Source organism: Caenorhabditis briggsae, assembly GCF_000004555.2.
Source record: "Caenorhabditis briggsae complete genome, chrIV, whole genome shotgun sequence".
NCBI classification, from domain to species: domain Eukaryota; kingdom Metazoa; phylum Nematoda; class Chromadorea; order Rhabditida; family Rhabditidae; genus Caenorhabditis; species Caenorhabditis briggsae.
In genome coordinates this window covers 13977069-13998074 of record NC_013487.2, presented here as the reverse complement: position 1 = coordinate 13998074, position 21006 = coordinate 13977069, and the positions used below count along the sequence as shown (strand labels likewise).

Sequence of the window (21006 nt, the reverse complement as noted above, 5' to 3'; positions counted from 1 at the left end):
CTGGAAGATTATTGATTTATCGACTTATCGATTTTTAGCTTGAAAATTTTAGCTTCGTTCAGTGGAGCGTGATTACGAGGCGCCAAAGTTTGCATTTTAGCCATTTTCAGGTTGAAAAAAAAGCGAGAAAATTAAAAAATTCAAATTTTTCTGGTTTTTATGAATTTTGGATCATTTTTTACGGATTTTGGACCATTTTTCATGGATTTTGGGCCATTTTTCATGGATTTTGGATTTTTTATAGTGATTCATTGGAAAATTTTGAATTTCCCGCTCGATTCTCTATGTTTCAAAAAAAACAAATTTTGAATTTTTATGCTCTTTTTGATTTTTCGATTTTCCAGTAAATCCCCGATTTTCGAAAATCTGAGCTCTCAAATTTTATGGCTTCTTTTTGCTCTTTTCTTGTGCTCTTTCTTCTGAACACATCCATATAAATTATGTATATATGAAGAGACACAGAGAAAAAGAGAGAAAGATGAGCAATCCGTTTTCTTGCTCCGTGAGCCGGAGACGTTACGGAGGAGCCCTAGCAACATGATTCGTGCTCTTTTCGGGGCTCGAGAAAGAGCACAAAATCGGAAAAAAACTATTTTGAGCTTCAAAAAAGCTATAGCTAGCTATTTTTGAGCGAAAAATGTTTTTTTTTTCGAAAATCTGATTTTTCAGATTTTCAGAATTGATTTCACCATTTTTAGGCCAAGTTTTAGGCCCAATCCAAGCTGCAACAAGCTAGTTTTTGGGCCATTTTCAGGCCAATTATTAGGCTATTTTCAGGCCACGTTTAGGGTAATCTTTAGGCATTCTAGGCCGACGTTAGGCGTATTTTTAGGCCTAATTTAAGCCTATTGTTAGGATTATTTATAGGCTTACTTTAGGCTAATTTTACGCCAATTTTCAAGCATATTTACGCTAATTTGTAGGCTTACTTTCAGTCCAACTTTTAGGCTCACTTTTAGACCAAGCTTATTTTTAGGCCAATTTTAAGGCCGAAAAATCCAACTTACCCGCCATAATTTCATTTTTCTCCTCTTTTTGAATGTTTAAACTTTCAGAAGAATTCTGCTCCGGTATACGCCAAGTCTAGAATTTTAAAAAATAGTAAGAGAGTGAGAGACGCAGAGAAAGAAAGGGAGATTTTCTAAAATCGAGACTGTATAGAATGGACACAACTACACACTTGGAAAAGGAAAGGAGTTTGTATAAAGAAGAGACATTTTGAAAAACGAAGAGAGAAAGAGGGAGCGAGAGACGCAGAGAGAGGAAGAGCCGGGCTCTTTTGGAAATGAAGAGAGAGGGGAGAGACGCAGAGAAGGAGAGAGGAGGAGCTCCGACCGTAAAAACGGGAAATTGAAATATGGACGGAAGGAAATGAAGAAGGGAAATGAAAAGAGAGAGAGAGAGAGAGAGAGAGAGAGAGAGAGAGAGAAATCCGATTTATGCGGATTTTAAGCCTATTTTTTCACTAGTTTTCGTCCATTTTCCGGAGGTCTGAGGCGATGCGCCTTTAAATAATTTTTGCGCGTCAAATATGATGCATTGTGCGCAAAATAGGATTTTCAGATAATTTTCAGCATATTTTCCGATGAGTAATACAATTTTGAACGCATTTTGAACTACAAATTTTGCCAAAAAACGACGCTGATTTCCAAGAAATTCGGGAAATCAAAAAGTTCAAAGTGACTGTCAACTTTGAGCCAATTTATTTCGGTTACTGTAAGAGATATCAAAAAGTGGTCAACTGATAAAATGTTATCCATATTATCATGAACATTTTATCAGTTGACCAATTTTTGATATCTTTCACAGCAACCGAGATAAATTGGATCAAAATTAGGAGATCAGAGTGCCGCTCTATTAGAGGTTGCGAAATTTTCAAAAAACAATTTTTTTTGAAATTTTGAATTTCCAGCCTAATCTATTCAATTTTAATCAGTTTATTCTCAAATTCTGATATTTTGAATTTTCGAAAAAAAAATGATAAGGTCAATATGACACAAGACAAGTCGAAATGCTCCAAATGCTCCAAATCGACACAGAAAAAGAGATCTAGTGCATATGACCGTTCGTACACAGCAGAGAGAGACTGTCTCTTTTCAACTGGCACATTGAGCAAATATAGGGAGAGAGATAGATAGGGGAGAGAGGGACGAGAGAAAAAGACATGCTTTGACTTTCTGATGGTCTGTATCATCAAGTTGATACTATCAACAGCACGTGGTGATGAAAGAGCAAGCTAAATAAAAAGGTTGGAAATGAAAGCCATCTAGAGCCATCTAAAGCCATCTAGAGCCATCTAGAGACATATAGAACAATCTAGAGTAGAGCCATATAGAGCTAAATAGAGCCATATAGAGTCATCTAGAGCCATCTAGAAGCATATAGAGCCATATGGAGTTATCCAGAGGAGCCATCTAGAGCCATTTAAAGCCGAAATTTCAGATTTCTAGGTCTAAAAACTCGAAAAAAAGCCGAAAATAGCTTATATTTAGCCGGAAAAATTGCTAAAAATGACCTCATATAGAGCAAAAGCTCCAAAAATGCACTGATAACACAGTAATTTCGTAAGTGCACGAGCCCATACTGCTAGTGCTTATAAAGTACTGATTGGAGTAATAAAGGTGAATCATACATATAGAGTTATGAAGAAACATAGTAAGTGAGAGAGAGAGGGAGAGAGAGAGAGAGAGAGAGAGAGAGAGAGAGAAAAGAGATAAGGAATATGATGTGGTTTATACCTTGAGCACACATTGATATGAAAGAATGTGTGTGTGTCTGACCCACAGTATTATTGTTGTGCGAAAAAATTGGTGCGAGAGAGTTTTTCTTGCAGTCTGAATACGGTAGGCACCTCGAAGCGACAAGCCTAAATAGCGCATAGTCGGTGGAGACGCAGAGAAATATTTCGATTAACTGTCTGCGTCTCAACTCCAATTTTTTCGGACAACAATAATAACTAATAGGGGACAGTAATCAAGATGATTAACCAAGAAGAGGTTATGAAACACTTGGAGAAAAGAGCCACCAACTTTGAGCTCAACCATCTCGATTCTTTTGAACGATATCAAAAATCAGTCAACTGATAAAATCTCCAACATAAAATGATGAACATTCTATCAGTTGATTACTTCTTGATATCTTCCACAGGAACCGAGATAATTGCGAAGCTCCAGACTTCTGGAAATGACCGAAAATCTAAAATACGTTTTTGTATATCTTATTGACCGGTACTGTAACTACAGTAATCAAAGGGCTACAGTAATAATAGCAACATGTTGCTGTATTTTCCGAGCGATTCTGAACCTCCATTTCAAATTTGGCACCGAGCCAATTAGGAAGCGTAACGGTCTCCAGCTAAGTAACGACTAAAGACGCCGCAATTTTCAAAAAGTTGAAATTTAAAAATTGGCACAGAGCCAAATTTTGCTTCTAAATGCTCGATTTTGGTCCACAAAAGGAGCATTGGAGCCAGACAAGAGTGATTTGAGAACGGCTAGATTTTCTAGCTGTTCTCAGCGAAAATAGGAATTGAGAACGCCTTCTCGTAGGTTTAGTACAAGTACTGTGTAACTACAGTAATCAAAGGTGTGTCACTTCGATTTTGTTCCAAGACGAATTATATGAGGATGGTTAGATTTTTCCAGTTTTAATCAACGATAAAAAGAATGTTTAGTAAACCTCTTGTGATAGAAAACATCAAGTCCTACTTCTTTCTTCCCGCCCAGACCCATTAATCTTGGTCTCCGGATGGCTAGACTAGTGCTCTCCCGGTGTGTGTCCAGTGTGATGAGCAGATGTCCGTTTTTCTATTTTCCAACGATTTTATGGCAAAATGAATCGAAGAAAAGTGAGCAGAGAGGAACGTCTTGAAAATGCGCTCAAATGCAAATTGGATGATTTGGGGCTCACTTATCTCGGTTCCTGTGAGAGATATCGAAAAATTTGTAAACTGATAAAAATATTGGTGATATCATGATAAGTAATTTATCAGTTGATTACTTCTAGATATCTTCCACAGGAATCAATTTTCTATCAAAATTCAACATTTTCAGCATTTTCCCTTTACTAATCGGGTGTGGTTTTGGGGAATTTCAAGCATTTTCGGGGGATTTTCAAACTTGCGCGTCAAATCTGATGCTTTGTACGCAAAGGGGAGGAAACTGGGGTTTTGAGGGGGTAAGAAAGGGTTTTCTGCAAGAATAAAAATTTCTGATTGACTGGGAATTGCAAAAAGTATAATTTTCAGCACGAATTTCAGTAAATTCAAGCAATTTTCCGAATTGCGCGTCAAATAAAATGCACTGTGTGCAAACTCAAGAGCACCGAGTTTTCAGAACTTTTCAATGATTTTAATAGCAATTTTCAACAACAAATCTATTAATTTTCAGCTATTTTTCTAATTGCGCGTCAAATATGATGCATTGTGTGCAAACTCAAAAATACCCGAATTTTCCGGAATTCTCAATGCTTTAATCGCAATTTTCAGCGTAAATTTGAACACTTTACTGCGGAAATTACATTTTTCAGCAGAAAAGTTTTTCATTAGTTTTCAGATATTTTCCGATTTGCGCGTCAAATAAAATGCATTGTGTGCAAAAATGGATTTTCAAGCGTTTTCAGGGATTTTCAGACGATTTTCAGTATTTTCCCTACAATTCCGATGTTCAACTCCAATTTCAAGACTTTCCAGTAATTTTTAGTTTTGCGCGACAAATGAAATGCATTGCGCACGGGGGGTAAAATCGGGTACATGGATTTGAATTCTAGATTTCGCGCCTTTCTCATTCGCCGCGCGGCGCGTGCGTGGATGGCAGTTTTCAGTATCATCCTCGCAGCTCAATTAACATTACATGAGTCGCTACTCAGCGAATTTCAACCGCGACGCGTCCGAAAAAAGCGCGAAATCTCGATTAAAATCCATGTATTGTCTATTCAGCGTGAGAAGAGGGAAAAGGGGACGCGTTTCAAAAAGGGGCGTGTCACTTTGCAACCTGCGGCGCGCCCACGTTTTATTGAATAGACAATATTGTCGATTCAAAAAGATCGCACCGGTGAACATACAAACAAACAAGTAAACAAGGGGGCGGTGCGATCCGCCCCTTTTCGCAAAGGTATTTTAGCGATGCCGTTTTTTGGTAATTTCTCATCGAATTTCTTCGGAATTGAAAAATCGCCTTCTTGTATCACAACTATGAAGAAGTGTTGAATAATCTGCGGTTAGACGACAAATTACTCTAAATACTTCTCCGATCGAGTTTTCAGGTTTTCAGGAAACTTTGCAATGATAATTTATGTTTTATGTGATCTCGAAGCTTTTCTACTTCTTATTTTCATCATTGCAGGATTCGATACGTCACATGGTCTTGCTGTTTTCATTTTCACCGCGAATCAAAGAATAGTGTTTCTCAATAGTGTTTCTCAGTTTTTATTAAAACAAAATTATATTCCTTCACAAAATCGACGAATTTCCTTCAATCCGGAAGAAATTCGATGAAAAATTACCGAAAAACGGCATCGCTAAAATACCTTTGCGAAAAGGGGCGGATCGCTCCGCCCCCTTGTTTACTTGTTTGTTTGTGTGTTCACCGGTGCGATCTTTTTGAATTGACAATACCCGATTTTACCCCCGTGATTGCGTGCGAAACTGGATTTTCAGGAATTTTCAGATAATTTTTTTGCATATTCTCAAAGGGAATGAAGCGGATACTCGTTGCATTTTCCAGATTGTTTTTGTTCAAAAGAAAATACAGAAAAATGAAACAAATTCCCGATTTTCAGCATTGCTAAAACTTGCTCGTCAATTCAAATGCATCGTCTGCAACAATCGGAATTTTAAATTTTCAGCGATTTTCAGCGAACAAGTTGAGTGTGCTTTTATTAGACTAAATACGGCATACTGTAGCGGCTCTATAAATTACCGTAGTTTTTTCAAATTGAACTGCTGAGGCGCTACTGGGAGGAAACGAATCCAATATCCGTTATATTCACCGACTCAATTTTAATATCCGGATGAATTTAGCTGCCACCGATTGCTCAGCTTTCACGGATTTCAAATTTCCCGGCTCTTTTATTTTTGTTGCACGCTTCAGAAACAGCGAAATTCGAGAAAAAAAATTTAAACAAATTTAAAGGCGCATCTGATTCTCCTATTTTCAGAAATTTCGGAATTTCAAAATTGTCGGAAATTTTTTGTTTAAATTTGCGCATTGTCGGAGCAGCCGTTAAAGTCCATGCGCCTTTAAAACTTCTAGATTTTTCGAGAATAAATATTTTTAGACCGATTTTTCTCGATTTTTGGCAATTTTCATGGCTTTTTGGATGATCTTTATCGATTTTTTTGTCAGTTTTTTGCTATTTTTTACCGGAAAAAAATCAAATAAAAACGATGAGAATGACCCAAAAAGCTATGAAAAACTGCCGAAATTTTTGAGAAAAATAGGCTAAAAATAACAATTTTCGAAAAATCTAGAAACTTTAGAGGTGGATGAAATATAGAAGGACGATGCGCCATTAAATGAAATTTCGGCCGAAATTCAAAAATCTTTAAACTGAAAACTCAAATTTTCAGAAAAATACAATCTTAAAAAATTCAAAAATTCGGAAAATTTCAGTCAGAATTTTTAGAAAAAAAAGCACAAAAAAACAGCTGAAATTGTCAATTTCAAGTCTTAAAATTCAAAACTTTCAGAAAGATTAAAAAAAAAAAAAAAAACAAAAATTATAAAAAATCTGATTTTCAGCTCAAATTTCTCGCTTTTTTTGCGATATTTCTGCTGGAAATCGCCGAAATTTCTGTGATTTTTCCCATTTTTTTTTTCAATTTTTCATCTTTATTTACCTATATTTTAGTATCCAATGACTCAAAACTCCCAAATTTTCGCAAAAAATCTATATTTTTCCGATTTTTAACCCATTTTTTTTTTGTTTTTTCTACATTTTTAGCTATTTTAAATGACGATTTTTACTTTATATTTTTCGAAAAAATCGAAAAAAATCACAAAACTCACTAGCCACCTATAAACCTCCACTGCTCTCATTCGCTAACAATTTGACCTCTGAAATATTTTCTGTTTTTATATTTTCAGACAAAAAATTAAAAAAAAGTCAAAATAGGCGAAAACTAGAGTTCCAACTGGCTTGAAACAATGCCAACACCTCGAAATTCCATGCACTGCGTACAATGCATTTCACTTGACGAGCAAACACTGGGTACAGTAATCGAAAAACGAAAAACAAATTGGCGATTTTTATTGGAAAAGAAAGGCAATTTTATTCGATTAAAAAACACAGAAAATCCGGAAAAAAAAGGAAAAAAATCGCTGAAAATTTAAAATTCCGATTGTTGCAGACGATGCATTTGAATTAACGAGCAAGTTTTAACAACGCTGAAAATCGGGAATTTGTGTCATTTTTCTCTGTTTTCTTTTGAAAAAAATAATCTGGAAAATTCAACGAGTGTCCGCTTCATTCCCTTTGAGAATATGCTGAAAATTATCTGAAAATTCCTGAAAATCCAGTTTAGCACTAATTCCTGGAAAGCCTTGAAATTGAAGCTGAACATCGCAATTAGTATAGGGAAAATACTGAAAATCTCTGAAAATGCTTGAAAAGCCATTTTTGCACGCAATGCGTTTTATTTGACGCGCAAATCGGAAAATATCTGAAAACTAATGAAAAATATTTTCTGCTGAAAAATGCAATTTCCGCAGTAAAGTGTTCAAATTTACGCTGAAAATTGCGATTAAAGCATTGAGAATTCCGGAAAATTCGGGAATTTTTGAGTTTGCACACAATGCATCATATTTGACGCGCAATTAGAAAAATAGCTGAAAATTAATGGATTTGATGCTGAAAATTGCTATTAAAATCATTGAAAAGTTCTGAAAACTCGGTGCTCTTGAGTTTGCACACAGTGCATTTTATTTGACGCGCAATTCGGAAAATTGCTTAAATTTACTGAAATTCATGCTGAAAATTGTACTTTTTGCAATTCCCAGTCAATCAGAAATTTTTATTCTTGCAGAAAACCCTTTCTTATCCCCCTCAAAACCCCAGTTTCCTTTCATTTACGTACAAAGCATCAGATTTGACGCGCAAACTTGAAAATCCCCCGAAAATGCTTGAAATTCCCCAAAACCACACCCGAAAAGTTGTTTTCTCGCTTTTTCAACAAAAAATTCGTCATTTACAAATATTTAGACGACTATTTACTCATTTTTCGTTGCCAAAACGCGTAATCTCTGAAACTCTGAAAATAGTAACCTTCGTTTGATTGCCGCTGATAAAACTTGATTTTGTTTGTTCAGCCAGTGCCATTTTTTAAAAATCTATTTGTGAAATGTTTAGTAAACGCGCTCCATTGATAAAATTTATTTATTATGGGGGGCTTTGTACAGTAAAACGAAATCAGGGGGAGGCTAATAAAAGCTATGTACAAAAAAAGAAAGGAGGCACCCGGCGGCAAATTAAATTTTTTTTTCTTTGGAAATGAAGCTGCGTGGCTCCTTTGGGAGCTGAGTATCTCAAAACGAAAAAGCTGTTCATATACGGGGGTATGTGCACAAGAAAAGAGGGCGGGAATTTGAAAAAAAAGGGTCAGAAAAAGGAAAAAATCAATAAATCAATATACAGAAAGTTGCCACTTAGAACTCGACGTCCCATCCCGACTCGTCGACACCCGATGAGAAATTGTCGAACGCGGGGAAAATGTCGAAATTCGAAGTGTCGACTTCATTCGACACTGAGGGGACATATGGGGGACGCATTCGGTGGGACCGGAATCCGACGAAATCGAAATTGTCAAACCAGATATGGTGACGGATTTCGCCGATGTCTCCGAAGCCCAGACGTTCGGTGGGCTCCAATTTGCAGAGGGAGAGCATCATGTCGATGGCCTCTTTTGTGATGAATCTGGAAAAGTTTTGATGTTTAGGGGTTTAAATTTCAGCGGAATTTTGAGTCGATTTAAACTAAAAAAAAAGAAAGATTTCGAATTTTCAAAAAATTTTTGAAACAGAATTTTTTTTTCAAAAAGAGCCATAACTTTGTTCATTTTCGTCCTAGAAAAATGATTTTTAGCACAAAATGAAGTCTGAAATCTTTATTTTAAAGTTTGAATTCAAAACTGTAAGTTTCGAGAAACTATAAACCAAAAAATTCCAGTTTTATATACAGTGTGCAGTTTAATCGCAGCCCACCCTAGACATTCAAATTGAGCTTAATTATCTGGGTTACTGTAAGAGATATAAAAAATGTGTCAACTAATGAAATGTTTTTCATAAAATTTACAACATTTTATCAATTTACAAGTGTTTAATATCTCTTACCGTAACCCAGATAATTGAGCTTGTGGACGTATAGGGTGGGACTCAATTAGAGCATATAAAATTAGAATTTTCATTTCGAAATTGAATTTTTTTTGAAAATGTATTTCAACCTAAAAATAGAAAATTCAGGCTTCATTTTGCATTAAAATTCTTTTTTCTAGAACAAAAACGAACAGAGTTATGAGGTTTTGAAAATTTTGAAATTTTTTACTGTTTCAAAAAATATTGAAAAATTCGAAAAATTCCAAATGTTATTGTTAATGCAGCATTTCCAATCAAATTCGAAAATTTCGAGATCTCTTACCTTGGCCACGCCCACTTTTCCAATCCCTTCAAGATAGCATTATACGTTGTCATGGGGTCAGTGCTCGAGAATGGAGGCCTATAAATCATCCAAAATTTTCTAGAAACTTCCAAAAAAGCTACTCACGATCCAGTCAGCAATTCACACATAAAAATTCCCAGCGCCCAAATGTCAACCGATAGATCGTGTCCTTTATTGAGCACAATTTCCGGTGCCACGTATTCAGCGGTTCCACAGAATGTCCATGTTCTTCCTCCGTTTCTCAGCTTTTTAGCAAATCCAAAATCAACGAGTTTTGGCCATCCATTACGGTCCAAAAGCATATTTTCTGGCTTCAGGTCCCGGTAGACAATGTTTTTTCGGTGCAAGTACTCGAGGGCCTCCATGGCTCCGGCACAGTAGAAACGGGTTAGATCGTTGTCAAAGCGACCTCTGAAAAGTTGGAAAAATTAGGTTGAATCCTCATATTTCATTGAATCTCAGGTTTTCAACCCTATCTTGCATTTTATGTCAATTTTCGAAATTTTGGATTTTGACCTATACACTGCATTAATGCTCATAACTAAACTCAAAATTTAGCTAGCGCTATGAAAAATACATTTTTTAAAAGACCGTAAATTTTGCTACAAAATGATATTTGAATCTAGAAGATTCTAAACAATTGAAGCCTTCAAAAATTTGAATTAAAAAAAAATTAGTACCCCCACGCCCTCTCCATTTGCGCCGCTATAGCTGCACTTCAAGCTCAATTATCTCGGTTACTGTAAAAGATATCGAAATTTTGTCAACTAATAAAATGTTGAAAATTTTATGATAAAATTTTTATCAATTGACAAATTTTTGATATCTCTCATAGGAAGCGAGATAAAAATTAACAAAGTTATAATTTTTTGAATTTTTAAAAAATTTGAAAATCGAAAGAAAATTTTTACTGTTTCAAATTTTTTCTGAATGTTTCTAAATTTAAAATGTTCTTGTTCGACCGTTCGCTGGAAGAGAAATCTTGGTAAAATTATCATTAGAGCGCATTTGGTATCATTTTTGGGCACTTTCGAGCCGAAAAAAAACTTGAATTTTGAATAATTTGAATTCTAATTTTTTAGATTCGTTTGTTCGGATCCCAAGATACAGTATCCAGTTAACAAAATAAAGAAAAACGTACTCTGTATCAAAGACCTAAAGATTTTTAATAAATCCCTATTTTTTCTCATAATACGAACTTTTTGCGGAGAATCGTCCAAATCTCTCCACCAAGACATGGCTCCATGAGCATGTAGATCTTCTCGCTGTCACGATACGTTTTGTAGAGTCTGAAAGTGTGAATTTTAAGGTTTTAAGCAGAACAAAGACTTCAAAAATCGGTTGAAAATGAGCCGAGATATGAAATTTTGAAAAAAATTGTTTTTTGAAAATAAGCGTTTTTGCTCCATTGAGCATATCTCAGTTCATATTTCAGCTACATAGTTGAATTTAGGCTTAAAATGGTCCCCTTGACTCACCCAACAATATAATCACAATCCACTTGCATCAATATCCGACGTTCGGAGACAACATGACTCTCTTGTTTCGTCTCCACAATGTGCGCCTTATTCATGATTTTCAGAGCGTACGTCCGTTCGGCGGATCGGACCAATTCGACGCGTCCAAAACCGCCCATTCCGAGTGTGGCCACGCGTTGAAGATCCTCCAATTCCAGATCGGACTCTTCGAGAGCGTGACTGAAAATTTTTGGAGTTAAGCTAATATTGATTTAGAGTACTTCGTCGTCATATTATTCATTAAAAACTAGATTATTCTGTACACATGTTTGTGTTATGTGTGTGCTCATCGGAGCCGCCAAAAACAAAAGAGAACAAAGTCTGGCGCATGTGGGTGACACGTGGATGGCAGTGGTCAAAATATTACACAGCTATAGTATTGGAGGAGGAAGCAGCATATGATTGATTGCAAAAACTTTGGTCTCTGGTAGGTCAAGCGATTTTTGAGCTAGAGATTTTCACTTCAAGTCATTGGAAAGAGCAGAAAAATGGTTTTTAAAATGATATAAACATTTTCTAGGAAAGTGAAATTTTAGAGACCCAAATGATAGGGGGTACTGTAGTCGGCACTAAAATTTGACCTATAACTCAGCTGATAAGCAAGCTATAGCTATGAACACTATACCATTCGAATGATCGTAAAATTTTACATAAGATACATTATTTGAAATTTTGCATCTAGAAAAAAGTTTTTGGGTGCTGACCTTAGAATTTTTTTATTGCAAAGTCACCCATACATCAGATAAATGCTCATAACTTAGCTCAAAATTTAGCTAGCGCTATGAAAGTTAAATATTCAAAAAGACCATAGCATTTTCTATAAATTGATATAAAATTCTATAAAGGTACCAAAAATGGGAGCTTACAAAATTTGAATACAAAGTTAGTGCCGCCAATACAACCTCCCATAACTCCGCTATAGCTTTTCTTCAAGCTCAATTATCTCGATTACTGTAAGCGATACTGTAAATTTGCTAACTGATAAAAGAATTGTTATATTATCACCAACATTTTTGTAGTTTGCAGATTTTTGATATCTCTTATAAGAGCTGAGATAATGGAGCTCAAAGTTTTAGCTCAAAGTTAAAGTATAGGGTTGCCTTCTACTAGAGGCTCTACAGTAATCCATAGTCAACCTACAGCTAAAATTTAAATACCATTCGTAAGAGCTTAAAATTTCCTTCCAGAAAAAAATCCCTCACCTCGCTTTGGGTCGTATTTCATCGTCCAAATCGGTGGTGTCCAATGCCTTACACAGTTGTTCGACGTGCATTTTGATCAGGTGTGCTGGTCCTTCGAGAACAAAGAATCGTTCGAAACGACCTCTGGAATACGTTATCTAGATGATAAGCACATTTGAAAATGCGCGGCGGGAGATTTGAATTTTGAATTTTTACAAATTCATCATGATGTAGAAGCACATGAAGGAGCACACTGTTCTATGTGATGTGATGTGGGATGGGGAGCCTATGGTAGGTGGAGGAAAAAGAGCTCATGCGTTGGAAAAAGGCAAATATTTGATTTAGAAGGGAGAGAAGAAGAATTGGGAGAATAGAGACGAGACGACACGGCGGCAGATGGTTCACAAACCGTAATCGTTCCGGAAAAGCTGGATTCTGGAGGTAGCTACGAGAGACAACGTCATAGGAAGTGATCAGACGTGAAAACGAAGATTCAGAAGGTCATAGATGAGCAATTTAGATGAGTTTGGTAACTTGAAGCGGCTCAAGGAATCGAACTTGTGGGCAAACTTTCAGTGGTCCTGCGCCGCAACCCACTGAGCTACGCAGTCACGACCTCAAAGAGAGGGCTGTAGCTTGCTTCATAGTGAAGCTAGAGCTATAAAAATTATACCATTCGAAAGAGCGTAAAATTTTGTATAAAGCACATGTATTTTCAATTTTTCTAGGATTTCGGAGTGTGAGAGCTTTAAAAAAAGATCTAAATAATAAGGATTACTGTAGCTGGTACCTAAATTTAACCTATAACTCAGGTCACAGATAAGCTAAAGCTATGAAATATATACCATTAAAAAGAACGTAAAATTTTACACAAAGTTCTTTTTTTTTTTAATTTGCACCTTTGAAATTTTTTGGGGTTTTGGGTGCAGATGCCCTTGAGTGCAAAACTACCAATACACTAGATAAAACCTTATAACTAAGCTCAAAATTTAGTTAGCGCTATGAAATTTAGATTTTTTGGAAGAGCGTAAAATTTTTTATAACATTATATATAAATCTAGCAAGGTAAAAAATTTGGAGCTCAAAATTTTGAAAAATGAAAAAAATTGGAAGGTTGTGGCTTTGAGCTCAATTATCTAGGCTACTGTGAAAGATATCAAAAATCTGTTACCATAAAAATATTGGAAATTTAAGATAAAAATTTTATCAGTTGATAAATTTTCGTAACCTCTTACAGTAACCGATTACATTGAGCTCAAAAAGACTGTATAAATTTTTGGCCATATCTCAGCTTCTAAGCTAGCTAGGCTAGTGAATCTAACACCATTGAAAAAAGCGTCGAATTTTACATATAATGTTTTGAATGTCACATGAAAATATCAAAGAAAAATTGGGTCTAACTTCTCGGAGAGCTATATCACAATCATGGAAAACCGCAAGGAAAATGTAGGAAGGCAAAACTACAGTAATCCAAGGAAAGAGAAGAGGAGGAAAGTGAGAAACTCATGAAAACACAACAATTCTCGACAATATTTATATACCTAGACAATAATTGCCGCTTATTTCATGATTTGTTTGACTTTAACACTGAAAAAATGCGCCTCGAGATGTCGAGTGGGCGTGGCTTTCGGGGCGGGAGAAGAAGGGGGCGTGGCTTGGGAGTGAGAGACGCAGAGAAGCGAGAGAAAAAGAGATACAGAGGGCACGTGAACCAGAAGAGGTACTGATCAAACTACGAGAGAGAAATAATAGAATGTATGATGAGAGAGAAATTGAAAAAATAGAAAACAATCAACATGACCATAAGGTCTGTTGATGGGCAGACTGTATTATTTGGGTTACTGTAGTTTTGAAATTTTTGATCTACTGAAAATTGTGAATATTTTGCACTTACTATTGCACATTTTTGAACTTGAAAAACTTTTTTTTGGAGTTCAAACTTTAATTTTGAAAAAAATTAAATTTTGCACTCAAATTTTTTTGATCCCAAAAAATTCAAAATGCTGTAACTTGGCTCATTTCTTAGGTTTTTGCATGATCTATATATCATATTGAAGATAATTTTAAGGCCTTCAACATGCTAATTTTTCAATAAACTAATAAAATTTGACGCTGAGCAATGAGGCTCTAAACCCAACCAACTTTGGGAACCTCAAAATTTTCGTTTTCTGAAGTTCGAAATGTTATAACTTTGCTCATTTTAGAGATCTTCACATGATCTATATATCAACCTGAAGATAATTTAAAGAGCTCTAATACACCAAAATTTCCAAAATCCAGAACAATTTATTTCTGAGCAATTGCACTCTAAACCCACCCAAAGGTGTTTTGAATGTTCCCTGAACTCAAAATGCGTCAAGGAGTCAAATTCCGGATCAAAAAATTTGAAAAAAAAAGTTCTAGGAAAGTTCAATGCACCCCGCGTGCCATTTTAAACCCCCGACGAAACCCTCTTAAAATGGAAATGATAAGGATTACTGTAGAAGTTAATGTGACCAAAACTAGAAAGTTTGATCTGCAAGACGGCGACGATGACCAAAATCTACAGCACCCCCCCCCCCCCCCATCGTAAATCTGTCATAAATTTTCCATTTTTTTGCTGTCAAAAAATCAGACAAAGGAATCGAGTACAGAAGCAACACGCGTCGCTTATCAATGATTTTTTCCACTTATCAATCGAAAATTTTGTCTTGAAGCATATTTAGAAAATTTGCAGCATTTTGTGTTTGTCACCCCACCTCAAAATTTCATGTTTCAGAAATTTTTAGCGTCCGGAATTTTTTGACCCCTAAATATTTGAAACAGTGAAAAAAATGTATTTTTCAGAGTCCCTGTGCGGATCACGTGATGTGAGTAAAGAACAGATGGAGTGAGAGAGTGTGGGAAGTGAGGAGACGCAGAGAAATTGATTTGAGATGATGGGATGGATGGAAAATTGCAACTTTTTCAATGAAAAAGTTTCTTGCAGTTCCATGAGTCAGGCTGGGGGGCTGAAAGCATAACAAAAGCTGATGAAATTCTAGGAAAAAATTGCTGTTTCAAAAATTTTACAAAATTTTCTTTTTGGACATATTTGTATATACGGCGAACTAATAAAAGTTTGAAAATTCAAAAATTTGAATTTTCTATGCAACAGAAAAATTTGGAAGTGTTTAGCTCGAAAAATGAGAAAATTAGAAAAATCACTGTTTCAATTTTTTTTGGAAAACTTTCAAGAATTAAGTTTTGGCTACTGGTTAATTTCGGAACTATGCTCAAAGAAAAAATTAAGTTCCTAGCTTAAAAATTGACAAAGTTACAGGATTTTGAAAAAATTGCTGTTCCAAAATTGTTGGCAAATTTTTGAGCCTAAAGGATACTGTGCTTTGCTAATTTTTTTAATTTGTGATACTCCAAATTATCAAGAAATGTTCCCAGCAAAATTTGCCAAAAATCCCGCCAATTTTCAAATTTCTACCTCAAAAAATGAGCGAGTTATGAGAAAAAAATTGCTGTTTCAAATATTTTCGAAATTTTGAACGCAATCTAAATATTCAGTAGTTCGTCAACAATGAGTTGAAAAATTTTTTTTTCCTTTTTTTCAAGAAGGAAATTCCAGAAATTACGCCTACTAACGCGGAAGATTTTCTAGCTGTCATTTCTAGAAATTCCAATAGAGATATTAATGCAAAAAAATAGAAATTTGGATTGAAAACTTTTGAAACAGCAAAAAAAATTAGACAAAGATTTCAAAGGATTACGGTAACCAATAGTCACTGTACGCAAAAATGCAGACAATCAAGTTGACATGTTGCCATCGCGCCTTTTTATACATGTAAACAATTGAAATCAAACCATCAAACAAATAAAAATGAATTCTGGAGAAACCAAAGTTTTATGTTTTCTCCTCTCTCTCTCTCTCTTGTCTGATCATAAAATTTGCGTAAAGATAATACTACGGGGTGGTCCTCTGCACCTCTCAATCAGCTGTTTCATAGGAGAGAGTACAGGGAAACGAGAGAATTAGACTGCGAGTTTTCGAGATCAAACAATCTATTTGTATTCTCTCTCACGGTGAGTACCTGATTTTTCGCTGATTATGCATAGACACAGAAATAACAATAATTTGCATTGTTTGATCTCCAAGTTTGATTTTCGAGCTTCGCTGCGTCTCTCAATTTTTGAAACAACAAATTGTTGATCTCTGAAGAATTCAAAGCATAATAAACAAAACTAGGGCTTCATTTTTGTAGTTGACAACTTTCTCGTAAAATACGGTTCTCACAAGGGAGGTGTTTTCAGAACAGATTTGAGAATTTCTTGAAAATTGGTACACATATACTCTCGGACATGGTCAATAAAGAGATAATTTTTTTCCTGCCCCTCGGTATCTCGAAGCTGAAAAAATGCGTCTGAAATTTTCACTGGCTGTTCAGCGTTGCGGCTTGCGCGCGCTTCCCCCCTTTCTTATACAAATTGGAGAAGCAGTAAACACCAAGTGTGGTGTAGTGGTGAGGAGGAAGGGACAGTAACTGACTGGGGCTAGGTTCGATCCTTCCCTCCTCGAATTTTTTTTGTTTTTTTTTCTGATCTCTCTGGAACTCTCAAAATGAGTTATAAAGTTTTTGAAAAAAAATTTTAATCATATTTTCATTTATTTTGAAGAAAAAAACAGTTTTGAGTTGTTTTGAAAAAGCAGCCAAGAAATATTTTTTTTTAATTTCTCGAAGTACTGTTGGAATGTCTCCTCTAGCCAAAATGTTAGTCAAAACCACCCATATTTGCTCACGTTGGGTCCGGAACAATAATAAATGAGTAAGGACTTATGTAAATCTTTTTTCCAAGTTTTGAGTGCTGCTAGGTAATTTTCAACTAACTACATACGATCCATTGATGTTTCGAGACAAATCATTTATATGTGACTTCCAAAGAAATACCGACTATCAAATATTGTCAAAAGGCTTCTTTTATCGTCCCTTTAAGTTTAGAATTCACTTATTGAAAATTTTGGAAAATTTTGAAAATTTTCCAGACGACTTTTTTTCAAAAAAAAATTTTTTTCAAATAAATTGAAAAATTTTGAAGCACTTTCGTAGGGCTCAACATTCCCAAAAATTCCAATCGATCAAAATATTTTTTGTTAAAATTGTGTGTCACAAGAAAAAAGCCGATTATCAGAGGTGTATCTTTTGGTGCCAGGAGGGGGTTAAAAAGTGAAAGTACAGGGGGAAAAAAGAGCAAAAATATTTGAGCTCTTTTTTCGAGGCCAAAGGTCTATGTGGCTAGACAGATGAGTTCAGGGGATAGATGTACTTTTGGAAAGTTCTGGAACTCAATTTCAAATTTTGTGAACAGCCGTCTGGATAATTGGGTGGGGGGGGGGGGTGTACATTGGCTACCGTAACCCTAGCTCCGTTAAAAAAATGTTTGCTGTTTTAAAAATTATTTTTTTCCAAAATTTCGATTTTTTTCATTAATGCTCCGTATTCTGTGAATGCAGCGAACTTTCTAGAAAAAATTCCTGGTTTAGTAGTTTAAAGGATTTTCATTCTGTAAATAGTGTCATTTTTTGAAATTCGTCTCATCGATTTATCGATTTTAATTTTCGTTTATTGAACTCTAATTTCGCTTTGAAACAGTAATTTTTCAGCCTTACATGAATGACTGGAAAATTAGATGGTATTCAAAATTTCCAAAATTTTTGAAACAGTAATATTTTTGAAAATTATATAAATTTACTATTTTTTTCAAGCTAAAAATTTCAGCAAATTTAGGGAAAATTTCTTTTTCGTAGTTTGTATCAAAAAAACACCTCAGTTGATAAATAACAAGACCCCTTTCGGCTGAAAATTTTCATTTTTTTTTGAAACAGTATTTTTTTTCAAAATGACATTTTCTTATTTTTTGAGTTATTTTTTTGAAAATCTTATTTTCAGGCATATAAAATTCGAAATTGGACTTTTAGCAGATTTCAACCACTTATCACTTTGAAATTTTTTTTTTCAAACTCTTATCACAAAAACCGGATGATTGAAAGATTTGATTGTGTTCAAAATTTCGAAAAAAAATTGAAACAGCAATTTTTTCGAATTTTTAATCTTTTTCAGATTTTAAGCTTTTTGATTTTTTATATTTTTCAGAAAATTTTGTGTACCACGTCACTGACTAATGAGAACTCTGGAAAATTGCTGTAAAATTAAAAAAAAAATTTTATCAGCAATTTTTCGAATTCAATTCGTTTTTGAGAAAGTACTTACTTCTGCAGGATCCTGAGCTGTCTGAGACTTGAAAAACTTCCTTGTTTTTTCTCAGCATTTCATTTTTAAGCCCAAAAAATCACATCATATGTTTTTCGTTACTTTTGTTCTCTGTTCGTTTTTGAAACCTGATCACTTGGAGAGGGTGAACAATGATATATAAACACAAATTTCTATACGATTCTCTAGCTTTTTGTGACACAGAGAGCAAAATAAAGTACACGAGCAGACAGGGAGAGAGATAGGGGTCAGGTGTTATTAGTTGTAGTTCCGAGATGATGGGATCAAAAAAGCAAAAGCGAAGGAAGAACGAAGAAAAGATGGGGGAGGTGAAAGTATATGTCTGGGAATCCAAATTATGAAAAACTAGATAAAGTTTGACATTTTTCGTTAGTTGGAAGATTTTTGATAGCTCTAAGGGGTCTTGAGGTATGAGGCTTCAAAGTTAGAGAAGCGAGAGCACTCTCCCTTCTCTGCGTCTCCTCCAAGTTAGAAGATTTATATCTCAGAAACGGTTAGAGATATCGAAAAGTAATCAACAAACAAAATATATTAAGCTAAATTTCCTACGTTTTATCAGTTTACAATGTTTTGATAGCGCTAACTGTTCCCGAGATATAAAGCTTCAAAGTTAAAGAGTACACTTGATTCTCTGCGTCTCCTCTAACTTTGAGCCTTTATCACGAGAACGGTGAGATCTATCAAAAAGTTATCAACTATCAAAACGTAGGCAATTAATTTTTCTATATTTTCATATTTAATAACTTTCGATAGTTCCAGCCGTTCTCGAGATATAAGACTTCAAAGATTGAGGATACGCAGAGAAGCAATTACACTCTCGCTTCTCTGCGTCTCTTCAAACTTTGAATCTTTACATCTCTGGAACGATAGAAACTATCAAAAAGTTATCAACTAACAAAATGTAGGAAATTCAATTTTACACATTTTATCATTTTACTATTTCTAATATCTCCAACCGTTTCTGAGATAAAATGCTGCAATGAGAACTCTCGCTTCTCTGCGTCTCCTCAAACTTTGCATCCTCACATCTCAAGAACAGTTCTAGCTATCAAAAAGTTACAAACTACAAAAAATGTGAGGCTAGACACTCTGAAACTGACTACTGTACCCAAAAATAGTACAAGACATCATAGTTCATACAAAATGCTCCATGTGCTCCGCGCTTATCAGAAATGTATACAATTGTGTGTGCATGTGCGCCTTTTTTTCTCCGTTTTAATTCTGTAAAACTACAGCAAAACTCACTTTCTACCACACCGAAGTTCAAAGTCTTGACCGGCGACAATCTTGCTGACTTCGCCCTGATCGTCGCATATGACCTGGAAAAATAGGGATTGTGATTTGGCGGGGAATTTGAACTTTTTGGGTTTTGGGGGGGGGATAGTTTAAAGGAACAGCGGCTAATGGAAACCGACGGACAAAATATTAACTGGAAAAAATGGCAGTTTCACTAGGAACAGTAATATTGAAAATCTGGAATTTCGAAAAATTACTGTTTCGTTTATTCAAGATTTTCCCGGGGTTGAAAAATGTCAATATTGAAACCACAGTCATACCCCTTAAACTACAGTACTCCAATACCCTATTTATCCAGATTCGTTACCTAAAACTACAGTAACCCTTCCAAAAGTTCTAGAACAAAAAGCTGTTCCAAAAAAAGTTTCCCATAGTTTCTACTATCCTATTAACCTTTTTCGCAAGGTTATGAGAAGTCTACAGCAATCATCCAATCATCAAAGACAAAGAAAAGGGACAAAAAACCGGTTGGTACGAAAATTGCGTACACTTTTTTAAATAGCTTTTTTTCGCGCCCAAACCACTAAATCTATTTTTTGACTTCCGATTTTTTGGACAATCGGGAGATATGATAAGAGACAATAGAAGATGAGTGACGTCTTCTAGTTTTCGGGATTCAGAGATCACCAGTCGGCAATTTTTTTTTGAAAAACAACACAAAGAACTATCAAACAATTTTTTAGTTGGTGTGACTAATGAAGAAGAACTGTGTCGTAAAAAATTGGGGAGAAAATAGAGAAATAAAAAAGAGGTGTTCAGGGAACAAGCATTTTTTGGTGACACATTTTTTTCCAAAAAAAAAAGAGAAAGACTTAAAATTGGGGACCTGAAAAAAGACCTCTTGACTTTTTGAAACAGTAATTTTCCAAATTTCCGGAATATCACGATTTCTAGGAGTTATAGTCAATTGGTGTTCCACCTAGTAAAAATTGCTGTTTCAATTTTTTAATTATTTTCTTTTGCCTACAAAAAAGTTTCTGTGTCTTCGCAAACAATATTATCAAAGCGCTCAAAATTAAACGCATTTTGATACAAAGATCTCAAAAATCGGTTGAAAATTTAAAACTTCATAGGGATTTCAAAGCTACTGTTCCAATTTTTTTT

At 35.1% G+C, this 21006-nt stretch overlaps 1 protein-coding gene across 1 annotated transcript in view; it reads right to left on the bottom strand.

Annotated features, from left to right (window-relative positions):
• Positions 1-8642: 8642 nt before the first annotated feature.
• Cbr-pkg-2 overlaps positions 8643-21006 on the bottom strand; it is a gene marked incomplete at both ends in the record, with an annotated part of 36176 nt that continues 23812 nt past the window's right edge. The window contains 7 exons of the mRNA XM_002640721.2: positions 8643-8910; positions 9631-9708; positions 9757-10062; positions 10851-10940; positions 11130-11348; positions 12371-12493; positions 19852-19925. Of these exons, the coding sequence (XP_002640767.2) occupies positions 8643-8910; positions 9631-9708; positions 9757-10062; positions 10851-10940; positions 11130-11348; positions 12371-12493; positions 19852-19925 (1158 nt within the window). The remainder of the gene's footprint in view (positions 8911-9630; positions 9709-9756; positions 10063-10850; positions 10941-11129; positions 11349-12370; positions 12494-19851; positions 19926-21006) is intronic.